General features: G+C 56.3%; 11 protein-coding genes across 11 annotated transcripts; 7 read left to right on the top strand and 4 right to left on the bottom strand.

Moving 5' to 3' along the window:
• The first annotated feature begins 1,616 nt into the window (after positions 1 to 1,616).
• On the top strand, positions 1,617 to 6,504 carry K437DRAFT_233443 (RhoGAP-domain-containing protein). The gene is made up of 5 exons (XM_013389123.1): positions 1,617 to 2,208; positions 2,280 to 5,689; positions 5,752 to 6,138; positions 6,200 to 6,271; positions 6,334 to 6,504. The coding sequence occupies exons 1-5, from the start codon at positions 1,955 to 1,957 to the stop codon at positions 6,363 to 6,365; spliced, it is 4,155 nt and encodes a 1,384-aa protein (XP_013244577.1). The 5' UTR covers positions 1,617 to 1,954; the 3' UTR covers positions 6,366 to 6,504.
• K437DRAFT_254993 (uncharacterized protein) lies at positions 6,355 to 7,404 on the bottom strand. Its single transcript, XM_013389122.1, has 5 exons — positions 7,310 to 7,404; positions 6,950 to 7,238; positions 6,731 to 6,882; positions 6,625 to 6,674; positions 6,355 to 6,558 (listed from the first exon to the last, which is right to left on the bottom strand). Exons 2-5 carry the CDS (start codon positions 7,229 to 7,231, stop codon positions 6,443 to 6,445), a joined length of 600 nt encoding a protein of 199 aa, XP_013244576.1. The 5' UTR covers positions 7,232 to 7,238; positions 7,310 to 7,404; the 3' UTR covers positions 6,355 to 6,442.
• Positions 7,405 to 7,781: 377 nt separating this feature from the next.
• Positions 7,782 to 8,311, top strand: K437DRAFT_254992 (SOH1-domain-containing protein). The gene has a single exon (XM_013389121.1). It carries the CDS (start codon positions 7,857 to 7,859, stop codon positions 8,208 to 8,210), a length of 354 nt encoding a protein of 117 aa, XP_013244575.1. The 5' UTR covers positions 7,782 to 7,856; the 3' UTR covers positions 8,211 to 8,311.
• A 353-nt stretch (positions 8,312 to 8,664) lies between these two features.
• Positions 8,665 to 10,026, top strand: K437DRAFT_254990 (putative ARL1-ADP-ribosylation factor). Its single transcript, XM_013389120.1, has 6 exons — positions 8,665 to 8,991; positions 9,069 to 9,095; positions 9,161 to 9,251; positions 9,314 to 9,479; positions 9,610 to 9,758; positions 9,838 to 10,026. Exons 1-6 carry the CDS (start codon positions 8,934 to 8,936, stop codon positions 9,887 to 9,889), a joined length of 543 nt encoding a protein of 180 aa, XP_013244574.1. The 5' UTR covers positions 8,665 to 8,933; the 3' UTR covers positions 9,890 to 10,026.
• Positions 10,027 to 10,927: 901 nt separating this feature from the next.
• K437DRAFT_254989 (putative FBP1-fructose-1,6-bisphosphatase) lies at positions 10,928 to 12,631 on the top strand. The gene is made up of 4 exons (XM_013389119.1): positions 10,928 to 11,128; positions 11,235 to 11,279; positions 11,356 to 12,076; positions 12,162 to 12,631. Exons 1-4 carry the CDS (start codon positions 10,989 to 10,991, stop codon positions 12,291 to 12,293), a joined length of 1,038 nt encoding a protein of 345 aa, XP_013244573.1. The 5' UTR covers positions 10,928 to 10,988; the 3' UTR covers positions 12,294 to 12,631.
• A 57-nt stretch (positions 12,632 to 12,688) lies between these two features.
• On the bottom strand, positions 12,689 to 13,338 carry K437DRAFT_221868 (protein-tyrosine phosphatase; the record flags this gene model as incomplete). The annotated part of the gene is made up of 3 exons (XM_013389118.1): positions 12,689 to 12,754; positions 12,818 to 13,014; positions 13,098 to 13,338. The coding sequence occupies 3 exons, from the start codon at positions 13,336 to 13,338 to the stop codon at positions 12,689 to 12,691; spliced, it is 504 nt and encodes a 167-aa protein (XP_013244572.1).
• A 459-nt stretch (positions 13,339 to 13,797) lies between these two features.
• On the top strand, positions 13,798 to 14,848 carry K437DRAFT_293524 (uncharacterized protein). The gene is made up of 2 exons (XM_013389117.1): positions 13,798 to 14,595; positions 14,669 to 14,848. The coding sequence occupies exons 1-2, from the start codon at positions 13,963 to 13,965 to the stop codon at positions 14,696 to 14,698; spliced, it is 663 nt and encodes a 220-aa protein (XP_013244571.1). The 5' UTR covers positions 13,798 to 13,962; the 3' UTR covers positions 14,699 to 14,848.
• A 469-nt stretch (positions 14,849 to 15,317) lies between these two features.
• Positions 15,318 to 16,391, top strand: K437DRAFT_282761 (uncharacterized protein; the record flags this gene model as incomplete). Its single annotated transcript, XM_013389116.1, has 5 exons — positions 15,318 to 15,452; positions 15,622 to 15,736; positions 15,819 to 15,981; positions 16,062 to 16,188; positions 16,299 to 16,391. The coding sequence occupies 5 exons, from the start codon at positions 15,318 to 15,320 to the stop codon at positions 16,389 to 16,391; spliced, it is 633 nt and encodes a 210-aa protein (XP_013244570.1).
• Positions 16,147 to 17,164, top strand: K437DRAFT_59807 (uncharacterized protein). Its single transcript, XM_013389115.1, has 2 exons — positions 16,147 to 16,188; positions 16,299 to 17,164. The coding sequence occupies exon 2, from the start codon at positions 16,460 to 16,462 to the stop codon at positions 17,099 to 17,101; it is 642 nt and encodes a 213-aa protein (XP_013244569.1). The 5' UTR covers positions 16,147 to 16,188; positions 16,299 to 16,459; the 3' UTR covers positions 17,102 to 17,164.
• On the bottom strand, positions 16,867 to 18,819 carry K437DRAFT_254985 (uncharacterized protein). Its single transcript, XM_013389114.1, has 4 exons — positions 18,100 to 18,819; positions 17,864 to 18,010; positions 17,510 to 17,729; positions 16,867 to 17,425 (listed from the first exon to the last, which is right to left on the bottom strand). The coding sequence occupies exons 1-4, from the start codon at positions 18,412 to 18,414 to the stop codon at positions 17,256 to 17,258; spliced, it is 852 nt and encodes a 283-aa protein (XP_013244568.1). The 5' UTR covers positions 18,415 to 18,819; the 3' UTR covers positions 16,867 to 17,255.
• Positions 18,820 to 18,966: 147 nt separating this feature from the next.
• On the bottom strand, positions 18,967 to 22,419 carry K437DRAFT_221769 (putative YEF3-translation elongation factor eEF3; the record flags this gene model as incomplete). Its single annotated transcript, XM_013389113.1, has 4 exons — positions 18,967 to 19,098; positions 19,173 to 19,253; positions 19,344 to 19,494; positions 19,577 to 22,419. The coding sequence occupies 4 exons, from the start codon at positions 22,417 to 22,419 to the stop codon at positions 18,967 to 18,969; spliced, it is 3,207 nt and encodes a 1,068-aa protein (XP_013244567.1).
• Between the last annotated feature and the right edge of the window lie 112 nt (positions 22,420 to 22,531).

The raw sequence follows: 22,531 nt of genomic DNA, 5'->3' as shown, positions 1-22,531 counted from the left end.
CCTCATCTCCTCCCCAACGTCGTCGTCTCCTTTCTACTCTGCGCCGACGACTCGGACGGCCCTCCATCTCAGCCGGCGCGATCTCGCATTCTGGCTACCTCTCTTGTCTGCATCCAGGTCACACCCCGGACAAGGCCACGGTTCGTTGGGCGTGTGACCGCCTCCAGGCTGGTGGTCTCCATCTGAAGCCCTTCACGCTCTCGCTCTCGCAGCCTGACGAAGCTATCTGCCGGGAGCGAGGGAGCCAGCCAGCCCCTCGAAAATTCTGCCGCGCTGCACGGCCCGGGCGGGATCTTCACCTGCGAAGGGGGTTGTCCGGGCCAGAGGGCGGAACCAAATTTTCAGATTCGCGCACACACTCTCACCGGCCCACTGACTCACTCTCCGCAGCCCGCAAAAACCAGCACAGCCGCACACTCCACCTTTTCGGCAGCCGAAGCCAGGCGCGACTTGACGTCGCCCGCGTCTTTGCTCCCACTTGTTCACGCTCCAAGCGCATCAGAATAGCCAATGACAGAGGCGCGAACGGCAAGCCATCACAGCAGGCGTGGCGGCGGCACAGCCGTACAAATAATTGCAACTGGTCTTTCAACGATGCTGGAGCTTCTTGCGAATCCAGGCACTTCTCAATAGGGTTGAGCAAGCGTGGGTGATGAGGCATGGCCACACGCAAAGTGTGCACAACAGCTCATCTGCGCGGTGCATGAAGCTACAACTGCAGGTTGGCTTCCCATTTTCCAGCTATTCTATTCTTTATCGAATGCAGGCGAGCGGTTCTTCGTGAATACTTCGCAGCTCCGGGCCGCTCTGAAGTTTGAATGTGCTTGACGATGGCGGGGGCCGCACCAGCACTTGCAAGCACGCCTGTCCCATCTGGCCCGCATGCTTCATCCTACTTTCTCACTCAAAAGACATGCATGTATATGGCCAAGCATGTTCTGCACTGCTCACATCACTTCGCGGCAGACGCGCAAAAATGCCCTGGGCGATTGAAGGGGGGTAGCAGAGGCTGCTGACCGAGTTGTCAAAGGGAGCGGAACTTATCACCGACAGCCAAACCTCGGCTGCGAAATAGCATTTGCACCGACTGAAAGCCGCCGAAATGCATGGCCCCATGATAGGCTTTGGAGTAACAGGCTCACCTTGCGGACCTCGCCACATTGGCAGCCAGCGACAGAGGCCAGAGCCCGTGACTTGTACCCATCCTGCCTACTGAACTGATTGTCCATTGGTCCTGGCTGTCAGGCATCCCGGTCACCTCTCCAGCATCGCAGCATCCGTGATGAATGTGCACACCTTATAGCATTCTCTCACACATTTCTTGATCTGCCCGCGTTGTGATTGACCAATGACAGGACCAAGGCATCCTGTCCAGCCAAATGCACATGAGAAAGCGAAATGACAATGACCGACGAGAGAGGGCGAGAGCGGAGATTGAGATCGCCGCGCAGGAGGATGAGTCTGTCTCGAGTGAGAGTCAGACCTGCGGCAGGCACAGCGGCGCACTCTCTTCCACCGCCCATGCGCGCCCGCGTTCATGTGCATATCTTACGTGCGGCTCTGCGCCAGTCTCTGCTAGGCTCTTTCTCTCTCTCTCTCAGTCACGTTCCGTGCTACACATTCAAGCAGGGAATACACACGCAGAAGCCATAGTGATGGTGTTCGGCGGAGAGAAACAAGTGCTGTTGCAGCTTCACCACATACTGCCCGCTCGAGGTCGAGGCCAGGCCAGGCCAGACCAGACCAATCCACTTCTGCGTCTGCTCACCTGTAACAAACAAGCGGCCATCGCCGTCATCCTCGGGGCCGCGCGAAACGTGGACCAGGAGGGGGGCATCCGTTGCTTTGGACCCTCGATCGCTTTGCAGATTCGTGTGTCGGCCCTTGTCCATCGGCATATAGCCAGTAAGCGGCGCTCCGTCGATGCGTAGCTAACGCCAGCATCGCAGACAAGATGACAACAACTGCGAGGCGCGCCAGCGCGAGCATCAGCGAAAACTTCCCCGGCTCCACCTACGCCTTTGACGGCCCGCGGTCATCCAACAAGCTCGAGTCGACGTGGCCCGTCGCAGAGGGGAATTGGATGGACAACAGCGAGGAGGAGGCGGGCGAAGGGGACGAGACCGAAGATCGCGAGGATCCCATTTGCGGGGGGTGCGGCGAACCCATCTCCACAGACGCGGCCGATGAAGGGGTCATCCACTTTGCGTGAGTAGCGAACGGACCTCTACCAGGTAAGAAAGAATGTGCATTCATGCTGATCACGCGCGCTGCTGCAGAACACAATTCTGGCACAAGCGCTGCTTCAAGTGTGCTAATTGCGGCAACACGGTCACGACTGGTCGCGATGACATTCTGATCCTATCCGACGGGCATCCCGTTTGCGCGGCCTGCAGCTACTCGTGCCAAATCTGCGGCCTGTCGATCGTCGAGGAGGCCATCATGACCGGTGACGAGTCGTACCACGCCGCCTGCTTTACCTGCCGCTCGTGCCACAACCGCATCGAGGAGCTCGTCTTCGCCAAGACGTCACAGGGGATATATTGCATGCCGTGTCACAACCAGCGTGTTGCGCGCAGCAGGCGTCACGCAGAGAGCAAGCGCGCCAAAGCCACCAGGGACGCGCGCGACGGCGGCGCACGGCGCCCTGACTCGCAAGACGGGTCCGTGAATGGGCATGCCAACGGGCCATCCAGCTTGCAGGGGAGCTCCTTGGAGCCTTCGGGCGGACGACCAGCCAGCTCCTCCTCCTCGGCCGCCGGCCAAACGACCGGATGGCCGTCGCTCGCACATGCAACCTCTGATGACGGGACCACCACATCTGCCTCGAGCCACCATCACGCCGCCGCCGTAAATGATACGAGCCCTTTTGGCCATTCGCACACCAGCTCCAGCTCGACCGCCAGCCCCCCTGGGCAACAGCCGGGCGGCAGCGGCGGCGGCGCTTCTGCCAAGCAGCTCCATTCAAAGCCGGTCAACGGCAGCGCCGAGGCGAGCGAAAAGCCGCTGCCCACGCCTGGCTCCTACGGGCTGGCAGCAGCGGCAGGAGGGCCAAAGTCACCGATGGCGCCCGGCCGCAACAGCCCGTCGCTTGCGTCCCAGACCCAAACTGGGCTCCAGCATCAGCAGCAGAGAACCTATCAGCAACACGTCGCGAGCAACCCCTCCGACAGCAGCAACGGCCTGCCACGCCGACCCGTCGATCACAGCATGCTCACTACCTCATCGGCCGCATCGACCAGTTCGCAGGCAAGCGGGACGGTCGCCTCGCACAATACGTCTCCCAAGAGCACGCGCGTCGACTCGCGCACGACCGACGTCAGTGACACATTATACAGCAGCATCAGCAGTAGTATTAGTAGCAGTCAGGGCTTCCACACCTCGTTGGATGTGCGCAAAGACTCCGGCGCCTCCTCGCAGCACGGGCAGGGGCAGGACATCGCGATCACGGACTCTAACCCCACATCGGGGGCAGCCAGGCGCAAGCGCTCATTGTCGAGCGCTGCGATATCGCGGCAAACGGTATTGCGCAGGCCGCCGAACCTTGATACGACTTTTCAACGCGAGGTGGAGCAGCCGCCGCATAGCGCGCCACAGGTGATTGTCCAGGAGGCCGAGAGCGCCGGTTCGTCTTCGACGACGGCAACGCCGCGGCGGTCGGAGTATTCAACCGCAAGAGTCCCGCCCGACTTCCAAGCGAACAGCCATGAGGGCCGCTTCGCGGCGGAGCAAGACCTACGCATGCTTGACTCTCCAACAGTCGAGACGCCCTCGGCGCAGGTCAAGCGCGCCTCGTACGTGTCGAAAGCGGCCATGCAGCGCGCATCACAACAGCTCTCTCTCTCTAACCCGGGCAGCCGGCATCCGGACTCGACGGCGTCGCCCAGCTCGGACACCCGACACTCGAAGCGTTTCTCGTTCTACGACCCGGATCTCATCAGCCTGATGGACTCGTTCAGCCGCTTCAACTCAAACGACGACTTTCAGCTGAACCAGCCGGGCTTTGCCGAGCGCCGCAAGTCCCCCAGCGCGGCAAGGTCGCCGAAGGGCACGCTCGCCTCACCACGGCGCCGGCGGATCGCGACCGACTCAGGGGACGAAATGTTTTCCAAGATAGGCGCTGACGACGACGGCGCAGGCCCAGGCGAGGAGCGCGGGGACATAGGCGAAGACCCCGAAGGCCCGGTCCTGTCGCGCAACTCTTCCATGTCGATCAAAGATATCTCGGCCAAGGTGCGCGAGTCAATGCGCTACGCCAAGGACGGGCACGTGAGCATGGACATGAGCTTTGTCGAGGTGATCCTCAGCGACCTTGATGACACGCGTAAGAACCTGCGGAAGCTGCAGAAGCGCTACGACAAAATGCGGCGCGCGAGCCGGCAGGCCGCGCAGGGCTTCTCGCTTGCGAAGGAGGAGTTTGAGCAGGAGGTCAATGCGCGCTACGATGCCGAGATGGAGATGCAGGCGCTCAAAAAGCAGATCGTAGAACAGGCCAGCAAGCTAAAGGACATGGCCAGCGAGCAGCAGGAGCAGGAGAAGCTCAGCAAAAAGTCGCTCGAGATCCGCAGCTCCATCCGCGGCATCCAGAGGGACCTCGCCAAGCTCTCTGCCGAGCGCGAGCTAAAAGCGTCCGAGCTGGCGGAGCTGCTCGCTGCACAGACCGAGGCGCGCGCGCCAGCGCAGGCCCAGGCGGACCGCAAAGAGCTGCCGCTGCCAGCGGAGAAGACGGAGGAGGCGCTGCCGAACATTACGCGCAACCTCAGCATCCGCCTGGACGGCGTCAAGGAAAAGTACCGCAAGCAGATCGACGAGCTCGTGACGGGGCGTGATGCGATGCTTATTGAGATTGAGGAGCTCAAGCAGTCGCGCGACGCGCTCGCCGAAGAGACGCAGGCACTCACCAGCCGCAACGAGGAGCTGAGCGAGACGCTGACGCAACTCACACGCGCCATTGAGTCAGCCAGCAGGCACCTCGAGCGCCTGGACAAGGCTGGCGCGCCGCAAGCGCGGACGCCGAACGCACTCGGCTTTGGCTTCAAGGGCAAACCCGGCATCTACGGCTCGCCAGCGGGGTCCCCAAGCACGGAGGGCTTTGGACCGTCGGCGTCGCAGACCGCCATAAATGAGACGTACGCCGAGGACCAGCTCGGCCTGCCACGTCAGCAGAGCTTCCCGCGCATTGAGCCTGCGCCGAAACACAACAACAAGTTCAAGTGGATGAAGGGCTCTGCTCGCACCACTGGGCACACCATCGTGGCTGCGTCACCAATGGGCCCTCCCGTGGGGATGGTCAACTCGCCTCCGGTACCCCCCAAACATCAACCGAATTCATCACAGTCTGGTATTGCTGTCGCGGCGCCGCCTTTGGCACGCAACGCAACGAACGACATTCTCATACGCGAGCATGTCTTGCAGCCGTTCCACATTATGCGCCCTGTGCGTTGTTTCGCATGCCAGAAGAACATGTGGGGCCAGTCGGAGATGCGATGCGCGCTCTGCGGGCAGGCGTGCCACTCAAGGTGCGTTGGTAACCTGCCCAGCTCGTGCGAGCACGGCCTTGGCCGTGCGGATGAGATGGACGGGCCTACCGTACCTATGTTCGGGTCGGATCTGATGGAGCAGGTAGCGATGGAGGGGAGAGAGGTTCCGCTTGTGGTAGAAAAATGTGTTGAGGCCGTCGAACATGCGGGTGAGTCTTTCTTGCGGCAGGGCCTAGCATCCTTGTTTGCTCATCGTGATATTTGCCAACAGGCATGGACTACGAAGGCATCTACCGCAAATCTGGCGGGACATCACAGCTGAAGCTGATCACGCAGCTCTTCGAGCGCAGACAGCCGTTTGATCTCGACGACCAAAGCCGTTTCAATGACATTTCGGCTGTCACCAGCGTACTCAAGAACTACTTCCGCGAGCTGCCCGTCCCGTTGTTGACATATGAGTTGCATGAGCAGTTCGTCGAAGCGGTGCAATTGAAGAGCGATCCGGTGCAGAGGGATGCGAAGATGCGCGATTTGCTCGGGCAGCTTCCGCGGCCCCACTATGCGACGTTCAAGTGCCTCATGCGCCATCTGCACCGCGTGCAGCTGCGCAGCGAAGAGAACCGTATGAACGCTCGCAACCTGGGCGTCGTCTTTGGGCGTGAGTTTCAGTAATGAAGTTGGCAGACGTCAGATACTGACGCCTTTTTTTCCTGCCACAGCAACTCTCATGCGATCTGGCGACCCTTCCCAAGAGTTTGCACACATGGGGGGCAAGGCTATGACCATTGAATGTGAGCAGACAGCGTCGTGCATATTCCCGTATCAGTTGCTGACCTGTCTGTTTGCGCTGCAGACTACATTGAGCATCCTGAGCTCTTTGATTGACCGTACATAAGATACCCGTCGCTCTCACCCTCTCGTCTATGTACCACTATACCACCGTATGCGAGACGCGTGCAAAGTTACGGAAGTCGCTCAGCGGCCGGCGCGTCTGCTACCCATTGAAATGCTTGTGACTGAAAGGCCTCTGTCATGGGCTTCGGAGCGTCTGGAATAGGGTAACATTTCAGGCGCGGTACTGCCAATTGCGATTGCTCGTCAGCCGATGAAGTGTGAGGTGAGCCAACAGCGCTGGCATGCTCACGCAATCTTGCAATGGAGGGCGCTTCCGCTGCCAAGTGCGAGTCGGTCGCGCTGTTGAAACGTTGAGATCAGCGTTGCATGCATGATTGCAGGTCCGTCCGCCTTACCTCATATCATAGAGCTGGTGGTCATTGCCGATCAGGATGACATTATGCGATGTGTCTCGAAGGCTGTTCAGGCTCCACAGCTTTTCATACAAGGTGCGTTCGCAATGCGGCATGAAAAAGACCGTAGACTGCGATGCGACGAGGCGGTCATCCTGCGAAGATGACAGTGTCAGCTTCCTGACAGCATACCTCTCGAGAGGCTAATGCCTTGACGCGCACCTCTTCAGCGTCTTTGCATGAGAGGACGGAGTAATTAGAGAGCACAGCCCAATCATCTTCATCAAAAATCGGGTCAAAAGCGACAGTGGGCACCTGGTCTCCGGAGGTGCCACTCGTCTCTACCAAGACCTCGCGCAGCAACAGCAAGAATGCTAGCTGAAGCTGTGCAGCACGGCTGTCCCTGACTGGGCCCAGTCCCAAGCAGACAATCTTTTGAATATTGAGGCGTTCATGCGGGATGAAGGAGCGAACATGGGAAAGGCAGTCTGTAGCGATTGCCATTTGGATACTGGGCAGTCAGTGTGTTTGCCATGAGCCATGCACGGCATTGGTCTGTTCAGCAGCTAGCAGTGCACGTACCCCTCAGTTCTTCTCCATATTTTCCAGTCTGCAGCAAAGCACGTTTTCCCTCGACAATCGAGCAGATCCGAGCTAGCTTCGCCTCGGGTTTCAACTCGTCCACCTTGCCTTTCCTTCTGCGGCGGGGTTTCTTCTGCACGGTGACATAGCTGAAGCCTAGTCGGCCATCGTCACCTTCGACGCCGTCTTTATCGGCTCGCATGAGCGCGTCCAGACATCGCCTTTCTCCGTCGGCGAATGATGATATGCGCTTCAGACAACAGAGGGTTCCTTGCGCACAACGCAATGTCTCATGGATTGGCAAGCGAAGAAGATGTCGGGTTATCAGTGAAGCATACTTGCGAAGCTGGTCATCTGGCGAATGGCTTACGTAACGGAGTACCAAAAAAGATCTCTCGGCAGGCGCTCCTCTGTTGCCTCTTTGTGTCACGAGAGAGCAGTATATATATGCCTCACTCACATAACTGAACCTTCAATGCTCGTTAACCTCCATCTAAGACGCGGCATAGACAAAGGACCAAGTCGTATGGAGGTGTCATCATTGGTCATGGACGCTCAGCAGCCAGCTCCCGAGCTTGCAGATACCCTGCAGCAATTTTACCGCGCGCACAACCAGCATACGTTCTCCGTACAATTGGAATTCGTCAGCTCCCTCGCCAATCCATCCTACATTCTATTTCTCTCGCAGAACGGCTACTTGCAGGACAGTCGCTTTCTAAGGTACCTTCAGAACCTATACGTAACATGGCGAAAGCCCGAATATGCTCGCTTTGTGCGGTATCCATATGGACTGTACTTTCTGGAAGCACTGCAGAAGCCCGAGTTCAGAGCGGCAGTCGCGGTTGAAGGGTGGGAGGCGCGAGCCAAGTCGCAAATCATCAGCCACTGGACATCATGGTGAGTTGCTTTAAGCTGTCATCTGTGCAGCAACGCACATTGCATAGCTGACTTTGGTCATGATTCATGCTTGATGCCTCAGGCGAAAGCCACCCCCGCAGATCGCGCTTCCCCTCTCGAACAGCGATGAGACAGCACCTGCATCAGTATCCGCGCAACCCAACCCGACCGCGTGATCGACATTCCCACTTTTGTAGCATAGTTCGCCTTGTAGCACAGCCTCGGCATCCATCTCCATCCCTCCAGTGTTTGAGCTCCCCTCTAAAAATAGAGCGTGGTATATAGTTGCATTTGAATATCTCTCGCAGGCGCGTCGGGTGCACGGCACGGAGCGGTCTCGGCCGGCAGTTCCCCACTGTGCCAGTAGCTCACATAGCAGACCCGCCTGGCCGTCACATTGCCATCTATTCACGCGATCTGGATAATACACAGCATCGAGACGCTGTTGCACATCGAGATCAAACACTGACTGGGGATCATGTCGTTCTTAGTCTGCAGTACAGTTCACACCGTGTTTACCGCGACAAACGCGTGCTTCTCACCTTAGCTGAGCACATCGGTACCGAAGCTTGCTGGACGAAGCTCGGCAATCGAACATTACAGACTTTGCAGCCCCGGCAAGTCGGGTGTTGAGTCGGGAGCCTGCGCGATAGCTCACTGGCAATTTATCACCCACCACGGTGCAGCCACAAGAATTTCGACCAAATCCTGGCCACCTATCGCGAACATGGGGATGGCATTTTCTTCGCTGTGGAACTCCCTATTTGGGCAGAAGGAGTTGAAAAGTAGGGGGAGATCGTTGAGTCTGTGCGCCACCACGTCTGGGCAATGCTGACGACCCATCCTTCTTCGCTGCGGGCAGTCTGTATCCTGGGCTTGGACAATGCAGGTGAATAGAATTGTGATGCACATGGAGAAACTATCATCTGACGATTCGGGGCTACGCTTTGACAGGCAAGACTACCCTGACATACAGAATGAAGCTCGGATCGGTCATCGCAAGTGCACCAACGATTGGGAGTACTGTGGAGGAATTCGAGTACAAGCGAGTCGCTCCATGCTCTATAGTTCCCGACCAAGTTTGTAGCTGACGGGCACTGTCTCCAGAAATCTCAAGTTCATCCTGTTCGACGTCGGCGGCCAAACGTCACTGCGGGCTTCTTGGTCCACCTACTTGGCCTCAACAAATGCAGTCATCTTTGTGATTGATTCGACCGACAGGGCGCGAACTCAGCTCGCTCGGCAAGAACTACATAGAGTTGCGGCGGACGAGGTTGGTGCTTTGGTGTAGTGCCACTGGCTTGAGGATGCATGCGCTAAGCTCGAGTTTCTCTTATACGTAATGCTGCCGGCCTTCGGATGCACCCGCACCGCCCCTTCGCCGCGGCCATCTGCCATTGCAGCAAGTATCAAAGGCTCCGATATTGGTATTCGCAAACAAACAAGATGTCATGGGTTCAATGACGCCTGCTGAAGTATCAGATTCGCTCGCGCTCACTACTTTACCCGTGTCATGGCACATCCAAGGGTGTTCTGCGCTGACTGGAAAAGGGTGAGTGAGCACGCTCGTAGCCATCGACGGAATCGTTCGACGCTGACTGGAACTGCTGGTACTCGTCCCGCACTGCCAGCATCAATGATGGCTTAGATTGGCTAGCGGGCAAGCTTGGTGCTTCCAGTTGATCACTTGAACAACATCAAACATACCGCACATCAGCAACACTCGGTGCAACGCCGAGTCGGAAGAATACACCAAGTTGTCCACCATGTAAATTCCGTTTCAATCATTTGTACTTCACAACGCATCTCAAACATTCACTAATAGTATTAATCATTGTTCGTGTTGTGGTGCTACACTAAGCGAGTTCCAAGAGAGGGAATTGTCCACATTCAAAGCCCACAACTCCTTGATTCTACACCCAACCGACAAAGCCTGCATGCGCTCAGCATATCCATATGTATACGAAAGCAATCGTCACGACCAAAAGAGTCCAACTGACAGCCCTGAGTTGGTGGCGACTTGCGTGCCGAGCGGGGAATTGAAGATGAACCAAGAATGAAACGGTTACTTTACCGTGTATCAAGGTACTGCTTTTGCGATCGGAATCTCGCTCACGTCGAATCATGTGATGGCGGTTTCACGCTAGTACCTACTGCTACACAAACTTAATGAGCTTGCTCCTCGTCTACGGTCTATGTATAAGTGGGTGTGGGGTGGATTTCACCTTGAGCTTGGAACTTGGAGCTGGGCGGTCTGTGGGGGAGGACAGGAAGAGTTGAGTGTGTGTGAGCCTATGTTCCCGGCTGGACCCGGGGCCGTTCTTGTGCACCCGATCGAGCCGTCCGGGCGCTTCCGTTTGCGCAGGCTTGTGCCTCACTTCCCCGCGCACACATGCCACGCAAGTGGCGGGGTGCAATCAATCTACCCGCCTTGAGGCTGGGAGCGTAGAGCGTGGGGGCAGTCTCGCGGTGAGCACCCCGTTCACGTCCGGTTGAGCCGGCCACGGGGCCACTTCCATATACGAGAGAGCGAATCATCACCGGCTCAGCAATGCACTCTCCTTCACAGACAATCGGCGACAGTACCCCTCCCTCCCCCCCCCCAAGCCCCACTCCCCCACAGCCTTCCTATCCACCTCCAACGCGGATTTGGATTAAAGGACGATTATCGTATATATTGTGGGTCCAGTTTGTGAACACCACGAGCTGGAAACAGGCACACTCACAATCGCTCTCCTCCCACCTCGCTTGCAGTTCCGATCACCAACAATTTCCCTCCAAGATGGTCGACGATTACCAGCCGCCAGACACGGACATCATCACCCTTACTCGCCATGTCCTGCAGGAAGGTTTTAATGCTCGCCAGAACTCGGCTGCAAGTGGTGACTTGACGATCTTGCTCAGCTCGCTGCAAACCACCTGGTGCGTGATCCGCTTGGTTTCCCAGCGTTATGATGGTTGCATCTTTCACCTGTCAGCACCTCTCACTCACTCGATCCCTCTTGTTCTGATTTACGCGCTCCTGCAGCAAGTTCATCGAAGCGAATGTCCGTAAGGCACGATTGATCAATCTGTGGGTGTCCTTGCTCTGCGGAAACAACTTGCGATGTTAAACTAACGCAGAACCCCACGCTGTTCTAAATCAACAGCATTGGAGCAGCGGGCAACCAGAATGTGCAGGGCGAAGACCAGAAGAAGCTCGATGTGCTTTCGAACGAAATCATGATCAATGCGCTGAAAGCGTCGGGAAAGACGGCCGTCCTTGTCTCAGAGGAGAACGACGAAGCGATCCTGGTGAAAGATTCGTCTGACTCCAAAGACAAGGTCGGTAAGTACTGCGTCGTCTTTGACCCGCTCGACGGCTCGAGCAACATTGATGCCGGTGTCAACATTGGCACCATCTTTGGCATCTACCTCGTCCGCGATGGGAGCAGTGGCTCAATCGAGGACGTCCTGCGACCGGGCAAGGACATGGTCGCTGCAGGCTACTGCATGTACGGCTCGTCCGCCAACATGGTCTTGACGACCGGCAATGGCGTCAATGGCTTCACGCTTGATAATGGAATCGGAGAATTCATCCTCACACACCCAAACATCCAAATTCCGTCTCGCGGCAAGATCTACTCGATCAACGAGGGAAACAGCTGCTACTATCACGAACCGGTTCTCAATTACCTTGAAAGCGTCAAGTTCCCTAAGGGAGAGGGTAAGAAACCTTACTCGGCGAGATACATTGGTTCCATGGTCGCGGACGTTCACCGGACCCTACTCTACGGCGGGATATTTGGCTACCCGGATGACAAGAAAAGCACCACTGGAAAATTGAGGATGCTCTACGAGGCTTTCCCCATGGCTTTCCTTACCGAGCAGGTACGTTCAAATCGGTTGCACCCAGCCTTGTTTAATACAGTGAGAGTTGAATTTTGTCTGATTGCCTGTTGCTTTTCCCTTACAGGCCGGCGGCAAAGCAACCACAGGCACGCAGAGAATCCTCGACGTGCAACCCAACTCGATCCATCAGCGCTGCCCGGTCTTCCTGGGCTCGAAGGAAGACGTAGAGGACTTGGAGTCTTTCTACAAGGCATGAACGCGCAGCATAAGCATGCGGCGCTTGTCCCCCCCTACATGTACTGTGATATCGAATGTGATCTGGTCCAAAAGCTTGTGGTTCCTGCACTTCGCGAGTAGGGCCTTTGGAGAGCACACGATATTCATGACGAGGCGCGCGCCACGGACCTGTACAGTCTGAAGTGAGCGATGCCATCCCGCGTACTGTATGGCCGGGTGCTGAGCTGGGGCTATTGAGAAGCGACCGAGCATGGTAAAGGACAAGCTGTCTGCTGGAACAGGCATGACGGGCGACGACGGGCCAGTAAATGCAGTGCTGCTTCTTGAACGTGGCTGCAGCACTGCCCGTGGAAGGCACACTGGACTGCCAGCCTGGACTTCGGATGGAGAGAACGTAGTGATCACGCGCTTCATCTACGTCAGCTCCAGCATGTAAGCTGGATCGACTTTGATCTTTGACGTATCGAAGACCTCAATGAACTAAATACGATGTTTTGTCGGCAAACTGCGTTCTGCACACCGCCTGGTAGCCGCGAGACTCACCTCCTGGTCGGCAACCTTGACACCGGCAAGCCTGGAGTACTCGTCAAATATCGCAGATTGCATCCAGCCTTGGAACTTGCGCAGGCATCCGACGATGCAACCAACGCGATACTTGCCTTTGTTGCAGTGCACGAGCATTGGTAGGTTACGTTTGTCGAGTATGAGCGACAGTGCTGCGGCGACTTCATCTTCATCCACTTCCGATTAAAAAGCCCCAAACAGCAGCTATCCGCATTAGGGCTCTCTCCAATAACCGCTGTTGCATGAATAGGAGGCTCACTTTCATCAAACGGCTCCTTGTTCAGCTGCAAGCGAATATGGAAGACTTGAATGCCTTCCTCCTCGCAAAAGCCGCTCATATTGGGCCGTAAATCTTCCAGACCAAGATACATGATGCTTTTGAGCTTCAGGCTGCGCAAGAAACTGAAATTCCGCTCGTTTGGGTGACCGCTGCGATAAATACCGCCTTTGGCCACGAGTTCGAAATTGAGGGGCGGGACGAAAGGGAAGTTATGGTCCATGCTCGGTGCGGCAGCCTGTTGATCACTCTGCATGCTGCTCGTGTCCTGAGTTACAGCCACCTCGCCTTTCGTAGCTGCAAGCCGGCGCATGAGAGCAGGCGAAGAGTCGAGCCATGTCTTAACTGGCTTGCTGGTAGTCTCATGCTCGCGCCCACCTACATGCAGCTCCATGGGGAATCGCAGAGCTATTGACGGGAAGGTGTCAAGCGGATGCGAATTTAAAAAGCCAATGAGCTTGTGGTAACAGCTACAGCAGCATTGGCCTCAGTTTGTCTACCGCATGCGAGCTTGGACGATCTTTGGCCTGTTCTGTGGTAGGGGCGATGTTTGGAAAGAGTGGAGGTTCAAGTCAATGTAGCACAGTATTACTGCAGACTGCAGCCAGAAAGTGTACAAAACGCACGTCAGTCGCGTCACTGCTTGTCGAACCGCTCGGTGCCCGTAATCACATGATCGAATACGCATTTCATCCAGAATTTGTTCTCCAGCAGTTATCTCATGATTTGCCAGCTGCTTTCTCCCAACAATCAGAGCAGGCAGCTGCCACCATTTGACAACCCGCATACAGCACGAGTTGGCCTTGCTTGAACGTAGAACAACTTACCTGTGCGAGTACAACTCAAAATGGCGTTCGTCCCATCGTTCTGCCGCCAGGCAGCCTTTACAATCCGGACAGGGTCACATGGTGGCTTCTCCTCGTCCCTCCGACTGGCGGCGCAGCATGTCGGCTTCGTCAGTGCAAGAGCACTCAGCAAGCGCCCTGAAACTTCATTGGCCAGCATCAGGAAGTATGCCACAGACTCTGCTCCTCTGGTCACAGCCGCAGCCTCGTCTTCCAGCTCGACACAATCTCGCAGGGACGGTACTCTTTCGAAGAGGTCTGCTTCCTCACCAGCAGACGTCCTTGATAGCTACGCATCAGCAGAAGCGTATGCTCCCCTTTTGAGCCGCTTTGAAAGGCCAAAGTCGCGCTCAAAGATCATGACAGCAGACGATTTCGAACAGGCCTTCCGAGCCCGGCTGCGGCGCGGCTGGGCCACGCCGAACGACCCGACCTCGGGCCGCTCTGTCCCCGTCGGCCATGGCGATGTGCAAGGCGCATACAGGATTCTTGGCTCCATTCTCAAGCGCAACAATATTCGTGGGGAGCTCAGGTTGGGAGAGAGGTACGAGAAGCCGAATCAGATGCGGAGAAGGAAGGCAAGCGAACGGCACCGCAGACGATTCGCGGACATGATTCGCAAGAAGGTCCAGCTCGTGAGTTGCACTGCAGATGGATGCTTGCCATGCCTGTGGGATGATGGACTGACTGAGCCTGTGCCCTTCGCAGGTCATGCAAAAGAGGCGAAGAGGTGAATGAAGGGCGTGCAAGCTGAGGTTGAGCGCATTCATTCCCTGCATTCCCTCGCGGGAGCGAACGCGATCCGATTGCTTAACCCACGTCTCCTAGCCTCGCTGTACAAAACAAAACCAAATACGCACTTTAGACACTCCCATGCTATTGTTGGACACACCTCTCGCCCGTCAGCCTCGGCGGACTCCTCTGAAAGATCTGACTGTCCTTCCATTTGACGCTGGTGTGCAATGCCGAGGTGGCTGCGTGGGTGATTGAGACAGAGCACCGGATGTGTAACTGTACCTCTCGCAAATCTTTTGTTAGGAAGCTATTCCACTCAGCACGCAGACTGAACCCATTGAGACTGGGCAGGTGCCCGACGCCGACAATTGGGTTCATTGGCTGCACCAAATTTGAGCAGCACTGCGGCACTCTTTCCTGCCGAAGCAGCAAAGTTGCCTTCCCGCCCCAATTGGCTTTGCATTCGTCGCCACAAACCATTTCATCTTCAGCTTGCATATTACAAAGTTCGCCTTCACTTCACCCAGATCCACGACATTGCCTCCTACAGCCGGCGGCGATTGTTCGGGAGCACGAGAACCTAGCTCATACTCCAGTTTTCCCGCACCCGAATAACGAAAGCATGCTACGCTCCTTCGTTGGCGCGGCGGCGGCTGTCCTGGTCGGGCTGGCCGCTCTTCCCCTCGCCAGCGCAGGCAACCTGACTTCGCTCGAGGGGACGTGGTCCAGCGGTTCAGGGAGCGTACAAACAGGACTGGTGAGTTGTTTCTGCAAGCATGATAGCCCACATCTCGCTTTAGCCGCCACATTGTCGTTCAGCTCGATAGACCTTGTCGCAGGCTGAGGCAGGCCGGCGCTGGGGTCAGATGAGGTCTGTGTGGAGGCTCGATAACTGATGCAGGGCGATCGATATATGCTGTCGTCAGAACTTCTTTAACCCTGCAACGAACACATTCACCACTCCCAAGGCGGGCGGTATCAGCTATAGCTTTACCGGAGACGGGCATTGGGAGCAGGCCAAATACATGTTTAACACCAGCTGTAAGTGCCGACTAATCCGCATGCTTGGCCTCATCTGCTGGCTCACCACACCTTCTTGCTGGCCGCTCTGAACAACCTGTAGCTGCTGTCAACCGCTGTGTAACTGCATACATGATTTGGCAGCATGGCACTTACACCATCAACGCAAATGGATCCTTGTCGTTGTCGCCGTTTCCAGCCGACGGCTACATGCAGATGATCGACATATGCGGTCGACAGACAATTAAGATGTTCTCGTACAATCAGTGCGTATCTACGTACTGTGCTTACCAGCACCTTGATTTGTTTCGATGCTGATAACCCACATCTGGCTTTGTGTTCGCAGATTTGAACTCATTCCGCAGTGGTACATCTATCTAGACTCGGCCCCTGGGTTCCTATCGGCTGGGTCCACAGCGTACGCTCTGCAGATGTTCCAAGACGGTGGCGATGGGCAAGCGGGTAAAGCGATGGTGCGTTTTCATACTTCTACAAGAGCCGCTTTCCTTTCATGCTTTCTCTTAATGGACCAGTCTAAGCACGAAATGCTGACCTTACCGCAACCTTTTTTCCGGCATGGAAGGCACCGCTCTTCTTGACAGCACGGCCAGCTAATATGCTTCCGACAACACAGCTGCACGAACAAGTCATCAATCAGGCTTTTCGCACCACCTGATCAAGAAAGTATCAAGTCCACTGCAACCATAGACTAGACGCCAGCTTTGCCTTCGCATCACCGCAAAGATGAGATCACGGAGTGCCGCGCGTTGCATACCATACGATTTTTGCGTGCCTTCGCCTTTGTTCTTTGCCCACCTATCTTCCATCCGCAGCGTATCACCTTCCGACTTCGATTTCTTGAAAGCCACCATGAGCTTCTCATCGTCATTCATCAAGCTCACTGCGTCCTGGAGAGTGTGCACTCGTCACCTTTCGACGTCAGGATTACAGTTTCCTCTGCCGATCGTCCATTCCAACCCATCCTTGCCATTTGACGTCGACTCACAGCATTTGTACAACAAAGCACTCAACTTAATTCAGCATAGACATTCTTTCTCGATTTCAGAGCGGACGACAGAGTCGCACTGCCTTACTGCACCGCATGTCGCTTGCATGCGATACGGACGCTTGTGTGTCAGGCCGCCTAGGATTTCGATCACATGTATAATTCAGTCTTGCGCGCTAATGGCAATACATACAATTGACAGAACATATTTACTTGTACCGACCTTGTGCTCTCGAAATGTCGGAGAACGCGGCACCTGTCCCCTGACGACCCACAAGCCTGCCGCCGAGCTATTCCAGAAGAGCATGGCGAAAGTACGCAAGCCAGTGGTCACGCTTCACTGCCTCTGCCACGGCATTCGGATCGCACGTAAATTTTAGCATACGGGGCGCTGATGGAATGCCATCTTTCACTGTCGACCTGGACGCCGCGCCATCGAGAGGGAGAATGATTGCTCTGCGTAACGAGCCGACTTGTTCTCTAGCACCCCGCTGAAAGAAAACAATCTAGCATGTGCAGACAAGGTAGGATCCATCATGTCGTATCGCGCTGTTCCGACCAAGCTTCTTGTGCCTGCTCCGACTCTTCGTCTTCCCCGGCGATCGAGAACGGTTGCGGGACAGGGGGAGTTTCGATTGACGCGGTGTTGGCTGCCTGCTGCTTCGATATTGATTCTGATGCAGATACAGGCGCGAGGGCGGGGTCTGTGGCAAACGGCGCATCATCGTCAACATTCCAGACCCCTCCAAAATGTAACCGATTGGTATCCTTATCGTGCTGCTGCGCACCACCTGGCTGTCCTCGCGGATCTGATGCTCGTCCGCTCTCCAAGTCAGCTCCAAAGTCATCCTCGTCTTCGTCTCCGTAGTCCTCTGCGTCTAGCGGCTGATATAGGCGCTCGATCTCGCGTCGCACTCGGTACCGCGCTTCGGCATGGTACGACACGAGGAGACCGAGCGCAGAGCCGCACAGATTCGCGATCACGTCACCCCATTGAAAAATTTTGTACTGCGCGGAATCATGGCAGGTGAAACAGATCGGGGGTCGAGGGAAGAGGGGGAAGAAGATCTTTTTGACTTAGCATGCTTCATCGCAAGTCAGAAGGTGGAGAGAGGGCACGAGGAAGGCATCGTCAGACTCACGGGTAGTAAGCTTTGTACGATTTCGGAGCCAATGCAACCGACTACGAAGCATGTGACGAATGTGAGGTAAAGGGAAGCGTGTCTCCAGAACCAATATCGACGGGCAGAGTCATCGACGTCGAATATGCAATAGAACAACGCTGTCGCCTGCCGCGAGTATACAGAGTGATAGGGTGAAATCACCGTCAGCTCGAAATTTCGAGCCGCTTGGCCATACACTCAGCAGAAATACGCACAATAAAGAAACACAGAAAATGCAGAATCTTGTCGTTAATGGCGACGTAGTCTCTCGCATTAGGATGAAAGCCTAGAAAGCCAAGCAACACCAAGTCTAGCACGTTCAGCACGATGAACGCCGGTCGTAGTCGGAGAGGTAAGATTGACGCTTCATCTGCCGATAGCTTGATCCGGACACTTCGCAGTAAGATCGACTTAAGCAGCTCTTTCCGCCGGCCAACGCCGGAGCCATTCCATGATAGAAGGGATCTGCAGTCTCGTAGGTAGCTCCGTGGGTTAGCTGAGTCTCCTAGCGTCGATTCTAAGCGCGGCATTGTGGAAGCGCGGGTCGAGGAGCGCAGCTTAGATCGCTCGTGGCAGATCGGATAGCAGGATGGCTTGTTTTGTAATCGCTACCTTTTGGTCGCCGTGACCGTGCAGATGCATGGTCTGAACGCAAAGTGACGAGTGAGCTCCCTCCGAATGAGGGGAGAGGGTAGGATGTTTCGGCAGGCTTGAGGTTTCTATGCCACCCGGCTCGCACTCTTGCAGCGCTGTCGCTGTCTGCGGCAGCCGCGGGACATAAATATGGTCACGTGTGCCAGTCTACTATGCTGCCAGCCTAGAGCTCGTTTCTGATACCTCGCTTATATGAGCGTTGCGCCCAAGCTCGCCCAGTGCATGCAGCTCAAGGCTGATCGCTGGCCCTGGAAACATTGCCACGCCCGACGCGTGATGCATCATGATGGGGAAGGTCAGGCGGAAGCACGCAAGACAATGATTGCAGGCAAACCAAGTGTACTTTCAAGCGGGTGAAGAGTGGTACTGTACAGTCTATGTGAAAAAGATGAAGACACGCGAAAAGCAAGCCAGCGATCCATCCCCTTCTATAGGTCGTCCAGCTCGTCGGCCGAGTCGTACGTGCCGGCCTTCTTCTTTGCCATCCGGTCCTTCTTTGCCTTGCGCTTGTCGGCGCTCGAGAGTACCTTTTTCTTCTCCTTCTTCTCGATCTTGTTCCCCTGCGGAAGATCGTGCGATCATGGAGCATCGTGTCAGTAGCCGTTTTCAATCGATGAAGGACTCTCAAGCTCACCATCGCATCGAATTTGTCCTCCTCATCCTCCTTAGCCTGCAGCTTTGGCCCAGAGCCTTGGCCCTCGATCCAGTTGTGCCCCTGTTAATCGTGCAGATTAGAAGGCACGTTTGTGTCAGCAGACTCGATCGTACCGCCAGGAGAACAGCTATGATATAGACAGTGACTTACAGAGGCACGAAGGAGACCCCCGTCCATGGCCCACACTTCGGTACACACGCCCTCGGAGACTTCGAGAGAGTGCGTGATCAGGCAGACACCGCCGTCAAAGGTCTTCAACGCATTGATGAGTGCTGCAAGCGATTCGCGATCCAAGAAGTTACTGTGTAAATTCATGGCGAAATAGTAAGGGTCCATGGTTAGCAAAAGCGCCGATCGATGCGGATTGGGGAAAAACAACGTACGATGGCTCATCGAGAATGATGACGTGAGGGCGTCGCCATGTGGCGGCGGCGAGAACGACCTTGACTTTTTGACCTCCGGAGAGACCGCGCATGGTGTTGTGCGAGGTAAACTCGCGCTCGAGACCAAAGTCCTCAAAGTGTTGCTCGATCTCCTTGCGGACGAGCGGGCGGTTCATACCGAGACGCTGTGCCTCCTTGCTGTCAAACTCAAGCACCTTCTTCTCAAAGCCACGCTTGATCAGCTCGTCTCGCGACAACCAGAGATTGTCGGCAGACGAGTACTGCTTAAAGGAGACCTCGTACTGGTATGAGTTCTTGAGCTTCTTGCGCGCGACGATGCTCTCGATGATGCGCTTGACGCCTTCGTGCACGTACACCTCGCCGTTCTTCAAGAGCGCCTTCTCCTCCTCGCTCAGCTCCTTGCTCTGGTTCTTGAGCATCTCCTCGAGATCCTCACCAGTCTGGTAACGCCAGAGCATGTAGTCCAGTGGGGTCTTGTCGAGATGCTGGTCAATGTGGTGGAACGCGTGCTGGGCAACGTAGCCAATGACCAAGTTCGGGTGCTTCCACACCTCTCCCGAGTTAGGCTCGTTGTCCGCAACCATGAGCTTGACGAGGGTCGACTTGCCTGAACCGTTTGGCCCAAGGATGGCGACACGCGACGAGAGCGAAACCTGCATGCTGATGCCTTTGAGCTGCGGCGCGGGCGTGCCGGGGTACTGGAAGGTGACATCGCGCATCTTGAGTAGCGACTTTTCCTTGGTCTTGACACCATCTAGCAGAGGTGGCTCGGGGAACTTGAACGAGTAGTCCTCGCCCGAGTTAAGCTCCGAGTATGCCTTTGCTTCGGGGACACGCTTGACAAAAGCATTGAGGTTGCCCGGATAGCGTTTGATCTTGAAACGGTTAAGGTGGAGAATGTCTGTGCAGACATTGTTGAGGAACTTCGAGTCGTGCGAGACGATGATCGAGGTGGCCGAGGTGGTCTGCAGGTAGTTGGTGATCCAGGCGACGTTGACAACGTCCAAGTGGTTGGTCGGCTCATCCAGAAGGAGAATGTCGGCCTTGAAGAGAATGGCACGAGCGAGCGCGAGCTTCATCTTCCAACCACCAGAGAGACCAGCGACGGGGGAAACTTGGCGCTGCTCGTCAAAGCCCATCTCGGCGAGCGTCTTGGCGGCCTCATCGCGCGTGATGTCGAGGCGCTTGTCGGCGAGAATAAAGTCGATGATCGAGATAGTGCCCTCGGAGCCGTCAAGGTCGTGCTCGACGTACCAGGTGCGGACGACGTCCGGCGAAGGGAAACCCTCAACCTGACCATTCTGGATGGCACGCATGAGCGTTGACTTGCCAGAACCGTTGCGGCCGCAGAGACCGTAGCGGTGGCTGCGCTTGAGGCGGAGCGTGGCCGTGTTGAGCAGAATCTTGGCACCGTAGGCAAGCGAGAACTGGCAGTTGCACAGGTCCTCACCCTCCTCCTCGTCGTCAAAGATCTCAACCTCCTCGCCAGTGCTCTTGGCCAGTGCCTTGAGCAGCTCGCTCGCGATGGCGGTCGCGCCCTCCTTGGTGGCGCTCTTGTTGAGAAGAATGTAAGGCGCAAGCGTGCTCTCCCACTCGGTCGGCTCAAAGTTGCGCGAGTTGGCCAGGTTGGCGGCGAGTAGTGCTATGTATGCAACGAGTTGTGCCTGGCTGTTGTCAACCTTCTTGTCCTTGAACGTCTTGTTGACCAAGTCGAGCGTCGTCTTGACTTCGACATCGTCCAGCGGCTTGACCTCCGAGCCGTCGCCGGTGACCTGGCCAATCTCGCGCAACGTCTTGATAGCGCGCTGAACAACAGAGCGCGCCTCTGGGTCGGCCATGGTTGTCTCCATCTTGATCAAGCCTGGCAACAGCTTGGGCAGGAACGGGCGAACGGTGCGCTCATTGTCAACGAGCTTTGCCATGTTGTCAATAATGACAGCGACCTTGCGGCGCGTGGCCGTCGGACGCTCGTTGAGACCACGCGAAAGCAGCGGGGCCATAAGCGCGAGCGTCGGCGAGTCGACCTCTTGAACAAACGTTGTGGCAGACAGGAGCATGATCGTCTTGGGCACCTCCTCGACCGGGTTGATGAGCGAGGTGATCAGCGCCGGAATAAAGCGCTCAATGTCCTTGTTTGAGATGAGAGCGCAGAGCTTGTTGAGCGCGAGCCGCGATGCCTTTTGCACGTCTGTCTTGGTGTCCCAGATCACCTCCGACATAACGGGGATGATGTCTGGCATGGCAGCGGCCATGCGGTCAGGCGAGGCGGTGACGAGCTCCTCGAGGAGCGCAACGCAGCCCGTCTTAACCTGCCACTTTCCGGCGGTACGAACCTGGACGAGGAGGACCTTGAGCACGTTCGGGACAGCCCACGACGACATGATCTGAACAAATGAGCGTAGGGCAACGAGAGCCGCCTCGCGGACCGACTTCTCCTTGTCGCCCATCGCCTCGACCATCGACTCGAACACCTTGGCAAAGATGAATGGCTCGACCTCGTGGCCAACACCCTGCTCGCAAAGTGACGAGAGCAGGTTGGCAGCTCCTTCGCGGACGTCGGCGTTCTTCTTGTCGGCGAGGCCCTTAACGATGACATCCTCAATATCGAGGCTGACGAGCGCCTTTGGACCCTCGGCTTTGACAAGGCTGACCAGCTCCTGCACGGCCTCCTTGTCACCGGAAGAGAGCAGGCGCGAAGCCTCGAGACCGGTCTCCTTGGAGGCGCTACCCTCCGTGGCGGCTGACGAGTTCTTAGCGGCCTTGGCCGGGACCTGCGCGGGAGTGCCCGCAGTCGAGGGGACACCAGTAACAGCGGGAGACATTTTTTCTGACAAGGAAGAAGCCATTGAGGGTAGACTGTCAGCAGCCCGTTCGCAAGAAAGAAAATAAAGGTGTGAGACGCGGACGGGCAAAGGGTGTAAAAGAGTGCGAGGT

This window comes from Tilletiaria anomala, assembly GCF_000711695.1.
Source record: "Tilletiaria anomala UBC 951 chromosome Unknown K437scaffold_18, whole genome shotgun sequence".
Classification (NCBI taxonomy): Eukaryota; Fungi; Basidiomycota; class Exobasidiomycetes; order Georgefischeriales; family Tilletiariaceae; genus Tilletiaria; species Tilletiaria anomala.
The sequence above is the reverse complement of the archived record's forward strand: the minus strand, read 5'-3'. Positions and strand labels throughout refer to the sequence as shown.

Bases quoted from the DNA above. Each gene is read 5' to 3' on its own strand.
- K437DRAFT_233443 (XM_013389123.1), top strand. From the start codon at position 1,955: ATGACAACAACTGCGAGGCGCGCCAGCGCGAGCATCAGCGAAAACTTC. The intron at 2,209-2,279 runs GTGAGTAGCGAA...GCGCTGCTGCAG, and splicing joins GAAGGGGTCATCCACTTTGC to AACACAATTCTGGCACAAGC. The intron at 5,690-5,751 runs GTGAGTCTTTCT...ATTTGCCAACAG, and splicing joins TGAGGCCGTCGAACATGCGG to GCATGGACTACGAAGGCATC.
- K437DRAFT_254993 (XM_013389122.1), bottom strand. From the start codon at position 7,231: ATGGCAATCGCTACAGACTGCCTTTCCCATGTTCGCTCCTTCATCCCG. The intron at 6,883-6,949 runs GTGCGCGTCAAG...TCATCTTCGCAG, and splicing joins CATGCAAAGACGCTGAAGAG to GATGACCGCCTCGTCGCATC. The intron at 6,675-6,730 runs GTAAGGCGGACG...ACGTTTCAACAG, and splicing joins CACCAGCTCTATGATATGAG to CGCGACCGACTCGCACTTGG.
- K437DRAFT_254992 (XM_013389121.1), top strand. From the start codon at position 7,857: ATGGACGCTCAGCAGCCAGCTCCCGAGCTTGCAGATACCCTGCAGCAA.
- K437DRAFT_254990 (XM_013389120.1), top strand. From the start codon at position 8,934: ATGGGGATGGCATTTTCTTCGCTGTGGAACTCCCTATTTGGGCAGAAG. The intron at 8,992-9,068 runs GTAGGGGGAGAT...CGCTGCGGGCAG, and splicing joins TGGGCAGAAGGAGTTGAAAA to TCTGTATCCTGGGCTTGGAC. The intron at 9,096-9,160 runs GTGAATAGAATT...ACGCTTTGACAG, and splicing joins CCTGGGCTTGGACAATGCAG to GCAAGACTACCCTGACATAC.
- K437DRAFT_254989 (XM_013389119.1), top strand. From the start codon at position 10,989: ATGGTCGACGATTACCAGCCGCCAGACACGGACATCATCACCCTTACT. The intron at 11,129-11,234 runs GTGCGTGATCCG...GCGCTCCTGCAG, and splicing joins AGCTCGCTGCAAACCACCTG to CAAGTTCATCGAAGCGAATG. The intron at 11,280-11,355 runs GTGGGTGTCCTT...CTAAATCAACAG, and splicing joins AAGGCACGATTGATCAATCT to CATTGGAGCAGCGGGCAACC.
- K437DRAFT_293524 (XM_013389117.1), top strand. From the start codon at position 13,963: ATGGCGTTCGTCCCATCGTTCTGCCGCCAGGCAGCCTTTACAATCCGG. The intron at 14,596-14,668 runs GTGAGTTGCACT...TGCCCTTCGCAG, and splicing joins TTCGCAAGAAGGTCCAGCTC to GTCATGCAAAAGAGGCGAAG.
- K437DRAFT_59807 (XM_013389115.1), top strand. From the start codon at position 16,460: ATGAGATCACGGAGTGCCGCGCGTTGCATACCATACGATTTTTGCGTG.
- K437DRAFT_254985 (XM_013389114.1), bottom strand. From the start codon at position 18,414: ATGCCGCGCTTAGAATCGACGCTAGGAGACTCAGCTAACCCACGGAGC. The intron at 18,011-18,099 runs GTGCGTATTTCT...TACTCGCGGCAG, and splicing joins ATTTTCTGTGTTTCTTTATT to GCGACAGCGTTGTTCTATTG. The intron at 17,730-17,863 runs GTGAGTCTGACG...GATTCCGCGCAG, and splicing joins TCGTACAAAGCTTACTACCC to TACAAAATTTTTCAATGGGG.